At 45.8% G+C, this 15114-nt stretch overlaps 1 protein-coding gene across 1 annotated transcript in view; it reads right to left on the reverse strand.

Moving 5' to 3' along the window:
- Positions 1-2678: 2678 nt before the first annotated feature.
- WDR93 (WD repeat domain 93) overlaps positions 2679-15114 on the reverse strand; it is a 34133-nt gene continuing 21697 nt past the window's right edge. The window contains exons 15-17 of the mRNA XM_033167767.1: positions 7361-7514; positions 5753-5872; positions 2679-3333 (exon numbers count right to left, since the gene is read on the reverse strand). Of these exons, the coding sequence (XP_033023658.1) occupies positions 3315-3333; positions 5753-5872; positions 7361-7514 (293 nt within the window). The 3' untranslated portion in view covers positions 2679-3314. The remainder of the gene's footprint in view (positions 3334-5752; positions 5873-7360; positions 7515-15114) is intronic.

The raw sequence follows: 15114 nt of genomic DNA on the forward strand, positions 1-15114 counted from the left end.
ACATCTGCATTTAAGCATCGAGTGCTGGTTCTACAGAATCCATCTCACTGCCTGTGCGGCAATTCTCCATCCTCCGATTGTTTCTATCACTACATTAGTAACTGTTCCAAGTATAAGTATATGGGTCACACACCTGGTTCTGGGTAACCTGTGCAACAGCTTGTAACAACTAGCCATCTCCCTGTTTTATGCTGCTGTACTGGCACTTCAAGCTTCAAAGCCAATTTACACAAAATGACAGACAATGAGTAACTAAATATTTTATTTGCATTTATCTCGACATTTGTTGATTCTCGCCAGATCCTTCAAGTAATCAAGACAGTATTGGTAATTCTAAATTAATACTAACATAGTGCAATAGCCACTGTGGCATGAAAGTGTCTCCAAACTCAAGATCCCCAAACATGATGTAATATATGGGTTCATGTTTCTGTGTGTACGGAGGAACATTAAATCAGTTAACAAAGGTTTCCTAATCATGAACACTAAAATTCTACTCTGCAGGTCTTTTAGACGGGCAATTACAGGAATGCCCTTTAAAAAGTATCTCATCAATCATTTCTGCAGTGCTTTGTAACTGCCAGACGACCTCCTTGGGAGGTAGAACACAATTTAGAATTACTTTAGCTTTTACACTTGTCTCGTGACAATAGAAAGGAAAATAACCCTATGTTCTAGCAGAACACGGAAGCAACTGCTATAACAATGCGCTATCCAAATGAAAACACAACCAGATTTTTTTTCAAAAGGCTGGAATGTACAACAAAATCATGTGTGCATCTACTAACAAAATAATTACGCCGCAAGGAGACTCCTCTATAATGTTCAGTGGGGAAATGGATTTTAAAAGTCTCTTAAATGAAGCTGCACTGAAAAAGCCAAATCACAAAGCAGGGGTTCAGATTCTGTTCCAAATAGGATGGGTGGGTTGGAGAACCTTAAATGGCAATGCTGGGCTCTCAGTTTAGCTTTGCTGTTTTTTTTTAATAACAAAAAATCCCTTTCATTTATGTCTTGCTGACAAATGGGTGTGCATGAGCAGTTCAGAGAATGCAAGAAGCTTGCAGTAACTGGGCTTTTGCTGCCTTTCTGCAGCAGTCCATGCAATGCAAGGTACTGTGTTATCTCTGCGTCTGGCAGATAGTGTATTCTGTGTATATCATGGTGGAGGGACTTTGTGGAAGCATCTCTCAACTCCCTATGCTTGGACTGGCTCCATTCATGCCCGGCTGACATGAGAGTAGGAATTGGCAGTGCTTCCAAGGACACTGGGGTACGTTTGGTACGAATGCTTGTCGTGTGCTTTAGAGTACTTCTGTTTTCTCCTCACCTTCTGCGCTGGAAATGCATAGTATCCCAACGTATGCCCCCTCCAGACCGTCATCATATTGTGCATTCATGATGACTTGCGTGCATGATGGTACCAGGGAAGTGATCCACAATCCCGCTGTCGACACTGTTTGAGAACTGCTTCGTTTGCAATTAGTTCATGTCCTGTAGCTTCCTGCTAAAATCCTGTAACGTTTATGCTACAAATGTTTGGGGGCGGAGGGGTTGTCCCACTTTTGTTGCATTACAGTGCAACGAGTGTCCTTCCAGGCAGTAATAATGTGGTAACAGGGAAGCACCGCAGAATGATGCTTATAAATCCACTATTTATTCTGCACCTATTATTGCAACAATGGCATGTTGCAGAACACAGCCACACACACAAAACACCTGAATCACATTGATGATGGCTGTTGGCTTGCTGTACCCATAGGACTACCAAAGGCAGGTTAATAATAATTGATTGCTACAATTTTATATGCTCACGTATCTCTGATGTTGGGGGAGGATCTCCCTTAGGATGGAAGCCAAATTGTCCCATAAAGTGTCGCCCTAAGAGACAGCTTAACAACACACCAGAGGCCTACGGCTTATTCACATTTATGGATTAAACTTTTAAGATGGTTGTCAGGAGTATTTCCACATCAACACACAAGATAAATATGCTAATGGTTCGTTTGCATTTTAAGGAAGACTCCTGAATCAGCTGCCTACTTTGGCTGTGGCAATGCAGCGCTCTCTAGTGGAAAGCTATGCTGTTGACATTCTGCTCGGAAAATACAGTACCTCTTAAACTCATAAGCAAGGTTGCCAGCTCTCACAAGTACTACCCAACTGGATCGCTGAGAAGTAGGTTTGTTAGCTTTATAAGGTGTCCTGGGCCTTTTTGTGAAATATTATTGCAATCCCAAAGAGCAGGGTGTTTCAAACTTACAGTCCTAACCATGGTTTAGCACAGTGTGAACAAACATAGAGAAGCCTTGAGATAATGTGCTTTCTCCCTCTATCCTGGGTTTGGGGCAAACAATGACGTGCCATTTCATCCTATTAAGTGCAAATCCTTGTTCTGGGGCTCAGCCTAAATGCCAAACTCTAATATGCCTCAAACCAGGATGACAGAGAGGTATGCAAAGAAAAGAGGGAGTGCATCATTCCAAGGCTCCTCTTCATTTGTCCACATAAACCATGGATTGCCATTATGCCTGAGCCACCTTGCAGCCTGTGGGACCCTGGGCCAATGAAGAGCACTCCACTGTGATTTGGAAACACAACTAACTGGCAGTGGAAAACAATTGTGCCTGTATCTCCACCATTAAAAGTACCTGCAAATAGAAGCAGCAAAAACCACATTTTCTTGCGCCTCTGCAATTTATTTGCATGTAAGGTTCCCATATTAACAAAGTGAGCATAGTGTCTTCTGTTGTTATTTATTTGCTGTATTTTAGTAGCAGTACTATTCATTTTTAAGATGTCGAACACTGGTAGGTGTCATGCAAGAATTAAAAGCAAACAAACCTAGGCCCTATCTATAGGTTCAGGTTCAGAAGGGAGAATGAGCACATGAGGAGGTGGTGATGGAACAGACAGTAGACTTAGACCACTTGCAGAGATTTCTTCAATATTCTGTAGCATCACATATTCCAGTTTCCCAGTATCTTTGCCTATGTCTCCTGTATTTTGCTCCACTTCCACCTTGCCCTTCTCTGACATTAATTACATTTTAACAAGGTTTGCCCTTTAAGCTTGACAGTCTATTCCCGTTTTGGAACTCATTACCTATTGGGTTCAGAGCCTGAAGGCTTGTGATGGTGGATCGGGTGCTCTTTGAAAGGATCCCAAAAAATGGTTATGGGAAAAAATAGCCAAGTTACTCTCACAGCCAGAATTCCTCAAAGCGCTCGAGCAAATGGCAAGGATGCTGTCCATGCAGAGTGTAATTCATTGGCTCATCACTGAGTCCTTTGACCACTGTGCCGGCCGATGTGTCATGGCTCTTCAGCATCCCTGGGAAAGAAGTTAGAGCAGGAAAGCAGAATTAATTGCTGATTTAATAGCAGCCATGTGCAAGGCTGGGAGGGAAATGTATGCAGGCACACCCACAGTCGCTATACCATTTAAGCTTTCCAGAGGTCTCTGGGTTGCAGCAAGTGCAATGCATTGGAGCTGGAAGGGGGTTATCTCCTCCCCTTTCAGATATAAGGCCACAAACTCACCTATGAGTAGGAAACGCCCGAAAAAAACAGAGAAAAATACAGCAAAACTTCTAAGGTGAGACCACACATAATCTTGTACTTCACATATACACAATTTAATGGAAGAATTGTAACAGTCGTTTTTTCTATGGTTTACAGACGCTATATCCTCTTAGGAATCAAAGAAACACACCATTTTTATTTTTCACATACTTCTACCATAAAAAACAAGGTAAGGAACCAAATACCTTGAAAAGCCACTTGGGCACATATATAAGCACGAGACTTTAAAACTTCCTGTAATAATAATTTATCTGATGTTGTTGAATTATGACCTTTAGTGAATGATACTTTATAATTCTGTTTAAAACCTTACATAACTCGTTTGATGTTGTTTAAAATGTTCAATTTTGAAACTTGATGTACTCTGTGCTATTTAATACTATTTGATATTGCCAGCTGAAGAAGGCATCCATGCCGAAACGGGGCCCTGTCCTGGTCTCCCTGGTTTACACCTGACACGCATTGGAGAAGCCCTGACAGCCATCTCTAAAAGACTTTAAAGAAAACTTTCATATGAAACTATTGTTGTTTAAGACTGTAATTCTTTACAGAATTGATAATACGTTTGGAATTACTTATGAGTAAACGCATGTTTTTTTGTTAAAACTTTGGCCGATGTGTCATGGCTCTTCAGCATCCCTGGGAAAGAAGTTAGAGCAGGAAAGCAGAATTAATTGCTGATTTAATAGCAGCCATGTGCAAGGCTGGGAGGGAAATGTATGCAGGCACACCCACAGTCGCTATACCATTTAAGCTTTCCAGAGGTCTCTGGGTTGCAGCAAGTGCAATGCATTGGAGCTGGAAGAAAGGAAGAACCCAGAGTAGGGTTTTGCAGCTAGAAGTTGGCTGCACTTTTAGGCACTCTGCTCAGAAGTGACAGGAAATGGGTTTAGCTAGGGCTGCCATATGTCTGGAATTTCCCGCACCTATCCGGACACAACTTTTGTGTCTTCATTTTCACTTCATGAAATATGGCAACCCTAGTTTAGCACTAGGGACGCGGGTGGCGCTGTGGGTTAAACCACAGAGCCTAGGGCTTGCTGATCAGAAGGTCAGCAGTTTGAATCCCTGTGACGGGGTGAGCTCCCGTTGCTCGGTCCCTGCTCCTGCCAACCTAGCAGTTTGAAAGCACGTCAAAGTGCAAGTAGATAAATAGGTACCGCTCCTGCGGGAAGGTAAATGGTATTTTCGTGCGCTGCTCTGGTTCGCCAGAAGCGGCGTAGTCATGCTGGCCACCCAGAAGGTGTACGCCAGCTCCCTCGGCCAGTAAAGCAAGATGAGCGCTGTAACCCCAGAGTCGTCTGCGACTGGACCTAATGGTCAGGGGTCCCTTTACCTTTAGTTTAGCACAACCCTTCATGATAACCCAAGTGCATGCCTCTGTGAGAGCTGCCAATTATCCTACTGGACTCAGCTCAAAGGTTTTGATTTTATCATTTAAAGTCCTACACCTCTGTTTTTAAGTTTTAATGCATGGGTAGGCAAACTAAGGTCCGGGGGCCAGATCTGGCCCAATTGCCTTCTAAAACCAGCCCACGGACGGTCCAGGAATCAGCGTGTTTTTATATGAGTAGTATGTGCCCTTTTATTTAAAATGCATCTCTGAGTTATTTGCGGGGCATAGGAATTCATTCATTTTTTTCCCCTTCAAAATATAGTCTGGCCCCCCACAAGGTCTGAGAGACAGTGGAACGGCCTCCTGCTGAAAAAGTTTGCTGGCCCCTGTTTTAATGTTTCACTGTGCTTATTGTTTCGAAATGTTTTTGATGGTTCTTAATTATTTAAAAAATGTGTCCCTCTAATTTCCTTTTGTATCACTGAACAAACGGCCTTGGCCCTGTACCTCCACCGTTCAGCCCAGACACTGAGGTCCAGCGCTGAGGGCCTTCTGGCAGTTCCGTCACTGCAAGAAGTGAAGTTACAGGGAACCAGGCAGGGGGCACAGAGCACCATGAGACACAGACATTTTTCTAACACTAACTGGTCAATAACATCCTTCTTAGCATGTGGCAAAAGGGTAAAAAGCTCCTCATGACAGCAAAATAACCTGCTTTAGGAAATTGCCTGGACTGGCAAAGGATGGATAAGCAGCTGCCGTTAAGATGACAGGCATGGGTTGGTGAAAGACACAGCAACACAAAATCAGCCTCTGAGAGTGACCAACTCACCTAGATTCCTCTTCCTCTACCACTTCTTGTGACTCTCCCTTTGCTAAGGCTTTTGCGTAGTTCTGCAGCAGGCTCCAGCACTCGGGCATCTGTTGGCTAATTGTGGACAGCCGCTGCAAGCTGGCAACGAGACAAAGACAGAGATTCCATCTCCCTGGGCTCCTGCCTGAGCCCACTTTGCCATGCCTCATTCACTCAGTGCCAGATGGTTAAGTGAGAAGGAGTTAAGTCAAGATGGTGTTCCCCAACACTGTAAGTAATACTTATCCTTCGTAGTTCTCACTTTAAAGTTCCCAAAGTGATTCACATCCGTTCATTTTTATAACAGCCACATAAAAGTAAGTGATCGGGACAAATGTAAAAACGGGACATATAAAAACTTTTTAAAATAAATAATGCAATTAATCCTCATCATATTGTTGCACTGGTTTTAACAGGCTGTCAACCACCTAGAGGACACAATTGGATAAGTAGTATAAAAGTGTGAGTAAATAAAATTACCATTATTATTATTATTATTATTTCAAATTATATCGTTCCTCTCAAAGGAGACCAGGGCAGCAGTTTAGGCTAATTTAGCCCTCAGAATAAGGAATACTCAGTATAAGGTGCTCATCTGTGTGGATCATGTTGTACTGCCATCTAGTGACATTACAAACAAATTGCACCCTGTGGAAAGCATCACAATAAATGCTGTATGCAATCTTCCCTGAAATTGGAGCTTGATACGTAGTTTATCCAGAGAGATCACAAGTCTTCTCTACTGCACCCAAAGTATACAGAAGCACCTCCGCCCAAAAGCACTGAACTGTCAAGGCAGGTACTAATCTATAGGCATATGTTGTTGTTCAGTCGTTCAGTCGTGTCCGACTCTTCGTGACCCCATGGACCAGAGCACGCCAGGCACGCCTATCCTTATGGCTGCTATTAAATCTGGAAATCTTGGGACCTGGGGTACACCCAGTTGCTCCATTAACAGGGGCCACTATCCTGTGGATTGTTTATTTCATTTATGAATTGCTTCCCCTGAAACATCCTGAAGCAATTAACATCAGTTTTTACATCAGCGATAAAAACGTTTATGAAAACAATTGCAAGTCCAGTGCAAAGAAAGGCTGGGATAAAAGTATCTGCATAAAAGGCTTGTTGGGAACGGAAGGTCTTCAAGAGGCACCCAAAAGTCAATAGAGACAGCACTTGTTGGACATGGAATGGGAGGGAGAGCAGGTGTTGTTGCCACACTATAAGCCTAAATCCCAGGACATCCTGATTATATGGGATCTGCCCTCCTGCTGACTGGTGAAGCAGCTGGTTGGGTATGTGAAGGCTGAATTACATTCCAGGTATCCTGAGCCCCAAGCTGTGTGTATATGTGCATGCCAGTATCAGCACCTTGAACTCAGCTTGAACAGAATATATGTTTTCCTTATGACCTTGGTGCTGTGCCAGAGGAGAGTTGGAATGCACCGAGTTTGTTTGAGAGTCTAACGCTGTTAGGTAGAGTGCTGATCTCTCCAGAGAACATTCCTGCTCCGGTCCCCTGTCGCAATCACATGAGCAAAAATGGCTTGCCAGCTCCAGGTCTTTTTTCCGATTCAAGAAACTTACCTATCTTTTAGGAAGATGTTACAGCGCTTGTCCCAGGGTAGGACTGCTACGGCTAAGTCTTTGGGTGGCTCTTTGGCTTTCAGGGTGAAAGCCTCCGTGAATGGGTAAGTTGTGAAGTCAAAGAGGAAAGTAGTTTCAGTTTGCTGCTTGATCCCTGTGGGCAGAAAGAGAACAGCTTGCTAAGAGAGAAATACACACACACACACACGAGTTGGGATGGGCACTATTTTTCTCTTTTGGGGGCTGTACTCCCGTGGGAGAAATTTGTTAGGAGTTGCATGCCACTAATGTGTTAAATGGAGGCAGTGAGAGATTTCACTTTCTTGGGTTCCATGATCACTGCAGATGGTGACAGCAGTCACGAAATTAGAAGACGCCTGCTTCTTGGGAGAAAAGCAATGACAAACCTAGACAGCATCTTAAAAAGCAAAGACATCACCTTGCCGACAAAGGTCCGTATAGTTAAAGCTATGGTTTTCCCAGTAGTAATGTACAGAAGTGAGAGCTGGACCATAAAGAAGACTGATCACCGAAGAATTGATGCTTTTGAATTATGGTGCTGGAGGAGACTCTTGAGAGTCCCATGGACTGCAAGAAGATCAAACCTATCCATTCTTAAAGAAATCAGCCCTGAGTGCTCACTGGAAGGGCAGATCCTGAAGTTGAGGCTCCAGTACTTTGGCCACCTCATGAGAAGGGAAGACTCCCTGGAAAAGACCCTGATGTTGGGAAAGATGGAGGGCACAAGGAGAAGGGGATGACAGAGGATGAGATGGTTGGACAGTGTTCTCGAAGCGACTGGCATGAGTTTGGCCAAACTGCGAGAGGCAGTGAAGGATAGGGGTGCCTGGCGTGCTCTGGTCCATGGGGTCACGAAGAGTCGGACACAACTGAACGACTGAACAACAACAACAACGTGTTATTGCTTTTAAATCACATACAGACATACCTTGGAAGTCAAACAGCTTAGTTCCCAAACGTTTTGGCTCCTGAACATCGCAAACCAGGAAATGACTGTTCCGGTCTGCAAACTGTTTTTGGAAGCCGAACATCCGACGGGGTGTCCACGGCTTCCGGTGGGCTGCAGGAGCTTCCTGCAGCCAATCAGAAGCCGCACTTTGGTTTCCAAACGTTTTGGAAATCGAATGGACTTCCGGAACGGATTCCATTCGACTTCCAAAGTACGACTGTATTCTATTGTTGAAAGTAATTTGAGTCTTTGCAGTTGACAGTGACAAACAGACAAACTCATTCATTCATTGATATGATAGGCTTATCAGCTTGGCAGAGTGGTTCTTGGTTCTTGCCTCCAGGTGCAAGCAACAAAGTTCAATAAATAGGACCAGGAAACTTCTAGAGAGGAGGGAAGACACAGGGAGATTCCACATTAAACAGCGGGTGTGCTGGATCACTGCAATAGGATATCTGAAAGCCTGCTGCTTGCTAATTGATACATTTCTCCCTTGGAGATTCCCTCAACTAAAAGGAACCTGATAAGAACTGGAATGTCAGGTTTTCTGGGCATCTTAGAGTTAATGATGCAAGAGGCGTTCTGATCCTGGGAGTTTAGCCTTGCCCACTGTAATACGGGCACTTTTCCTTTGTCTAGAAAAGGGGAGGTTTGGTTTCACTTTCCCCTTCTCTGCATCATTCTGCCTTATTGCTTTGTGTTACTGCTGAATGTTAGTTTGCTGCAAGCATGCAGCTCAAGTCTGGAGGACTTGTGTGTGTGTGCTACTAAATAAAGTCTAGTTTAGTTTAGTAGCACTGGCGTCTGTCAAGTTATTTCACGACGCCACGGAGAAGCAGACCTAAAAAGCCATCGTGACGCTGTGCTTAACTCTGCAACTGGAGAACGCTAAGGGCGAAGCAGAAGTGTGCCTGGGCGCCATTGATGTCGGAGACGATCGTAAAGGTGATTGATTGCAGTGCCGGCCAGCAGCACTACTTGGGTCAAAGGTTTTATGACCCAATATCAACACTATTCAAAACAGGTTATGGCTTAATGGCTTAATTGCTTTATTGCCAAGAAGCTACGCTTTGATGGCGAGGCGTCCTGAGGAGATTGATTGCCAGGACGGGAGGTCTGCATGTCTGCGGGGCCGGCAGCCGATAGCCCAGCTGGAGGACTGTTTTGTGCCATGCTTTTGAGGCACAAAGCAGGGAAACCTCGCTGGTGAAGAGAAGCCGTTTTCCGGAGCTGGGAGCTGAGAGGCGAGTGCTGAGTTTGCAGCCACGTGAGTTACCTCAAGCCCCAGGGGGGAGATGGCGCAGTCCCATGAGAGTTTCGTGCCACCTTTTCCAAGGTTGGATGGGAGAAACTGGCAAGATTGGGCCAAGAAAATGGAGATATTTCTGATTGCTAAAGATCTTTGGACTTGTACTCAGAGCCCACCAGTTCAGGCCCCTGCTGCTGAAGCTGCTGCAGCACTTAAGAAAGACCAGAGGGCTACTGCTCACATAGTCATGGGCATAGAGGAAGAGCTGATGGTGCACATAGACGCTGCCACTAATGCCCACCAAATTTGGGAGTGTCTTAAGCGTGTGTTTCAAAGAACGTCAGCTGGTGCCAAACTTCATACAACTAGACAGCTGTTTGAGTTACGTTTGCAAGAAGGAGGCTGTGTGCGTCAACATGTGGCCAAAATGCTGGCACTCTTCAACAAGTTGAGACAGCTGAATGTTCCTTTTTCAGAGGAACAAAAGGTCTATATCCTTCTGAGCTCACTAGACCCCAGTTATGAGACTCTTTCCTTAACGCTGGAGTCCATGCCTGCAAGCCAGTTGAATCTGGACTATGTTACTGGGAGGCTGCAGGACGAACAGGACCGGAGGCAGAGAGAGAAAGGGAAAGCTGTTAAGGGGGGTTGCTTTTTGCCTAAGCCCAGGAGTGGAGAAAACGCTGAGAGCTCTGTTAAAGCTTTTGCAGCTAAGCGTTGTTATCTGTGCAATTCTGATAACCATCTTCAGGCAGACTGCGATCAGGCTGACTTCAAAGATGGTTTCCATGGCAACCGGGAGATGAAAGGAAGACCACGTCGTGGGAGAAGAGGACCTTCCAGAGCAAGCAGAGGAGGGGCTGGAGCCCACTGCAAAGCAGCTGCATATGCCTTGGTTGGAAAGACAGTTGCTACCCCCAAGCTGCGTTGGTTAATAGACAGTGGTGCGGGGAGACATCTAGCGCCACCTAGCAGCCAGTTGCGGAACTGCAGGCCGATCCAAGATGCAACTGCAGTCACTCTGGCTGATTCAACCACAAGACCTGTTACCAAAACTGGTGTTATGTTCATGCCTTGTCTTAATGATGATATTGATGTGTATGTTTTAGATGGTATGAAATTTGGTTTACTTTCTGTTTCAGCTTTAGACAATGCAGGTTATCTGGTCAGTTTTGGGAACCAGGTATGCACCATCTCCAAAGATGGGAAACAATTGGTCCAGGTGAAAGGCCATGATGGGGTGTATATGCTGGAAACTGACAACAGCGCCACAGAGAGGGCGCAGGGTGCTGAAACAAGTAATGGCATCTCTGAGGAGACTCAAGCTCAGTATGCCAACTTACCCACGCATGATCAGTGTTTGCATTTATGGCATCGCAGATTCTCGCACGTGAATTGGAAATACGTGCGCAAGCAGGTAGAGTGCACTGATGGTTGTAAAATGAAGGAGTGCTCCAAGTTTCTAGACTGTAGAGCTTGTAAAAGAGCCAAAGTGCATTCTTGCAGCTACCCATCGTCTGATAGGGTGACCAAGCAAGCTTTTGAGCTTGTGCATGCGGATCTCTGTGGTCCGATGGGGGTGCCAAGCATGGGTAATTCTCGCTATGTTCTTTGTCTCACTGATGATTTTAGTCGAGCAGGATGGATTTCCACGCTCAAAGACAAGGGGCAAACAGCGAAAGAGATTATAGAATGGGTGAAAGCAGTAGAGGTGGAATTTGGAACCCGCGTGAAAGCGTTTCAGACAGACCGAGGCACAGAATTTACTGCATCTAAGCTGCAGGATTTCTTTCGTGCCAAAGGTATCAAGCATAGAAAAACTGCTCCTTATTCTCCTCAAGAGAATGGTGTTTCTGAGAGGAGGAATAGAACAATGCAGGAGGCAGTAGATGCTCTCTTGTTTGACTCAGGCTTGCCAAGATGCTATTGGGCTGAAGCCTGGAGAACTGTCTGCCACACTCTTAACAGGACATACAGTTCCGTGATAGGGACCACGCCCTACTTTCTACTTTATGGAAAGAAGCCCAAGGTCCACTATTTTCGGACTTTCGGGGCAGAAGCTTGGGTTCTTATCCCCAGACATTTACGTAGAAAGGGCAGTCCAAGATCGCAAAAGTTGATTTTCTGTGGCTACGAGACAGGTTCGAAAGCCTGGAGATTTGCTTTCCCAAATGGCGATCGTTCACGAGTCATAATCAGCAGGAGCGCTGAGTTTTGTGAGCAGCAAGGCTGGAAAAGGATTCACGGAAATCCTGAGGTGCTCACAGATCCGTTCAGCGATCTTGACTATGAAGATCAGCCAGTTACACCTGCTAGTGGTGCAGAAGGTGGTCAACCTGCTGGTGTTTCGGGCCGCATTCCCGAACACGACCAGGGTGCAGTGTCAGAGGGGGCAATCCCAAAGAGACAGGTGAAGACAGAACCAAGGAGTGCACCCACATCTCCAGAAGTAGCTAGGAGAGGCAAGCGAGGTAGGTCCCCAAGGTCCCCAACTGGGAAGCCCAGTCCAGGGGGACATAGCAAGCGCAGTAGGTCGCTTGGTGGTTCACCAGACGCCAGGGACTCCCAGGCTGAGTCTAGCACGTCTGGGTCAGGGGGCGAGTCACCGGTGGTGCCACGGCGTTCCAAGCGCACTACAAAGGGGAAACCTCCTGACAAGTTCCAAGCCACTAATGTTTGGGCCGGTTTTGCTCACTGCGAACCGGAAAGTTTCGCTGAGGTGCAGAGATTACCTCAGGCAGAATCCAGCAAGTGGCAACAAGCAATGGAGAAAGAACTTAGTGCCATGAAATCTCTTGGAGTTTTCACGCTGACAACTTTGCCAGCTGGACAGCAAGCTGTGAGCTGTCGCTGGGTCTATAGATTGAAACCCACTGCAAGTGGAGAGCCACAATATAAGGCTAGATTGGTGGCAAGAGGTTTCAGCCAGAGGCCAGGAGTGCATTACTCACAAGTCTATGCACCCACGTCCCGTAGTGAAACAATGAGATTGCTTCTTGCTGTAGCAGCGCAGAGAGGCGCAGAAGCTGCTCATTTTGACATTGATGTCGCCTACTTAAATGCACCGCTGCAGGAGGAAATCTATATGCTACCTCCTCCGGGTTTTGAGGGCGACAGGCCAGGTCTGGTATGGAGGCTACACCGCTCCATTTATGGTCTCAAACAGTCCACGAGAAACTGGAATCAGTGTCTCGACCAAGCGCTGGAGAAGCTAGGCTTCAGGAAAAGCCATGCGGACAACTGTTTGTACATAAAAGGGAAAGGTCAGCAACAAGAATTGGCCCTGATCTTTGTCGACGACATTGTGCTAGTGGCCAACACAAACAAACAGGTGCAGGAGTTTGCAAGTAAGCTGAGGCAGCACTTCAAACTCAAGGAGTTGGGTCCTGTGAACATGTATCTAGGGGTTCAGATTCACAGAGACCAAGATGGCAGTTTTGTGTTGAACCAGAGCGCAAAGATTGATCAGTTACTCAGAAAATTCAATATGGCAGACTGCAAAGGTGCAAGGACACCAATGGAGACGAGTTTTGTAACTGATAACCAATCTGTTGAAAAAAGAGAGTTTGAGAACCAAGAGGTATATCAATCTGCTCTGGGAAGCCTGCTCTATCTCTCGCAGTGGAGCAGGCCCGATATTGCATTTGCAGTTAATCTGCTGAGCCAAGAGGCAGCAAAGCCCAGTGTGATGGCATGGAATGGGGTCAAAAGAGTCCTTAGATATTTGCAAGAGACCAAAGAGTTTAGCCTCACACTGACAGCCCAAGGTGATGAACAGCTTCAATGTTGGGTAGATGCTGATTGGGCTTGCGGCTCAGACAGAAAGTCAATTTCTGGAATAGTGGTAAAATTTGGAGGTTCTGTAATTGGCTGGAGGTCCAAAAAGCAGAGTTTAATTGCTCTATCGTCAACTGAGGCAGAGTTCAGTGCTCTTTCAGAAATGTGTCGAGAGCTTGAATTCTACAAGTGCCTAGTGCAGGAAGTGTGTGAGAAGTGTTACCTACCCATCACCATATGGGAGGATAACCAGCCATGCCTGAAGTTGGCGGAATCTGGTCAATTCAACGCACGAACCAAACACCTGGATATTCGGTTCAAAAATGTGCATGAGAGCGTTAGGACAAATGTGGTCAAGCTGAAATATTGTCCTAGCGAAATGAATCTTGCCGATGGATTCACAAAGCCCTTGAGTTTCCAGAAACACGAAGTTTTCTGTGATGGGTTAAATGTTGAATGAAATGTATATATGTCTACCCAGGATTGCGAACGAGAGGGGGTGTCAGGTTTTCTGGGCATCTTAGAGTTAATGATGCAAGAGGCGTTCTGATCCTGGGAGTTTAGCCTTGCCCACTGTAATACGGGCACTTTTCCTTTGTCTAGAAAAGGGGAGGTTTGGTTTCACTTTCCCCTTCTCTGCATCATTCTGCCTTATTGCTTTGTGTTACTGCTGAATGTTAGTTTGCTGCAAGCATGCAGCTCAAGTCTGGAGGACTTGTGTGTGTGTGCTACTAAATAAAGTCTAGTTTAGTTTAGTAGCACTGGCGTCTGTCAAGTTATTTCACGACGCCACGGAGAAGCAGACCTAAAAAGCCATCGTGACGCTGTGCTTAACTCTGCAACTGGAGAACGCTAAGGGCGAAGCAGAAGTGTGCCTGGGCGCCATTGATGTCGGAGACGATCGTAAAGGTGATTGATTGCAGTGCCGGCCAGCAGCACTACTTGGGTCAAAGGTTTTATGACCCAATATCAACACTATTCAAAACACTATTCAGAACCATGTGGGGGCGGGCGGGCTTTTTCGTGTCACTTACAAATGTGACGCTCACTTTCACTTCCTGTGAACCAAAAAAGCCCAGCAGTCTCGTAGTGAGCACATTTTGCATACAGAAGGCCCCAGATACAATCCCTAGCATCTCGAATCGAAAGGCTCAGGTAGCCAATAATAAGAAAGGCCTTTGCCTAAGACTCAGGAGAGCCGTTGCAAGTCAGAGAAGACAATGCTGGACTAGACGGGTCAGGGGTTTGACGGTATATGCCACCTTCGTTTGTTCATGAGGTTACAACAGTGGGAACTGTTAATTAGCCAGGAATTCGACCAGAAAGGAAGTCGCTCACCTTGTAAATTGCTGCATGCAAGCTTCATGGCCTCAGAAAGAGGATGGGAGGGTTGCTTGCAATTTAACTGGAAATATTATGAACTACAATCTTGCACATGCATGGCATGAGTCTTCCATCAAGAGATGGGGAACCTGTGGCCCTTGAGGGACCTGTGGCCCTTGAGATGCCATTGCCCTACCATTCCCAGCAGTCCTGGCTATGGGCCATGCTAGTCGGGGCTAATGGAAGTTCCAGCCTTGAACTATATGTTCAAAGGCAGCTGGAGTTGGGCTTTGTGCATGCTCATTGTTGAACTGAAACCATTGACTTGGCAATCTAACTTTGCCTATGTGACCTGGCGGCAAGGTAATGGGGCCACACAGGAAATTTTACATACCACAACATTCTACAGTGCAGATACGAAGCACAAAAAAGTTG

Source organism: Lacerta agilis, chromosome 13 (assembly GCF_009819535.1).
Source record: "Lacerta agilis isolate rLacAgi1 chromosome 13, rLacAgi1.pri, whole genome shotgun sequence".
NCBI classification, from domain to species: Eukaryota; Metazoa; Chordata; class Lepidosauria; order Squamata; family Lacertidae; genus Lacerta; species Lacerta agilis.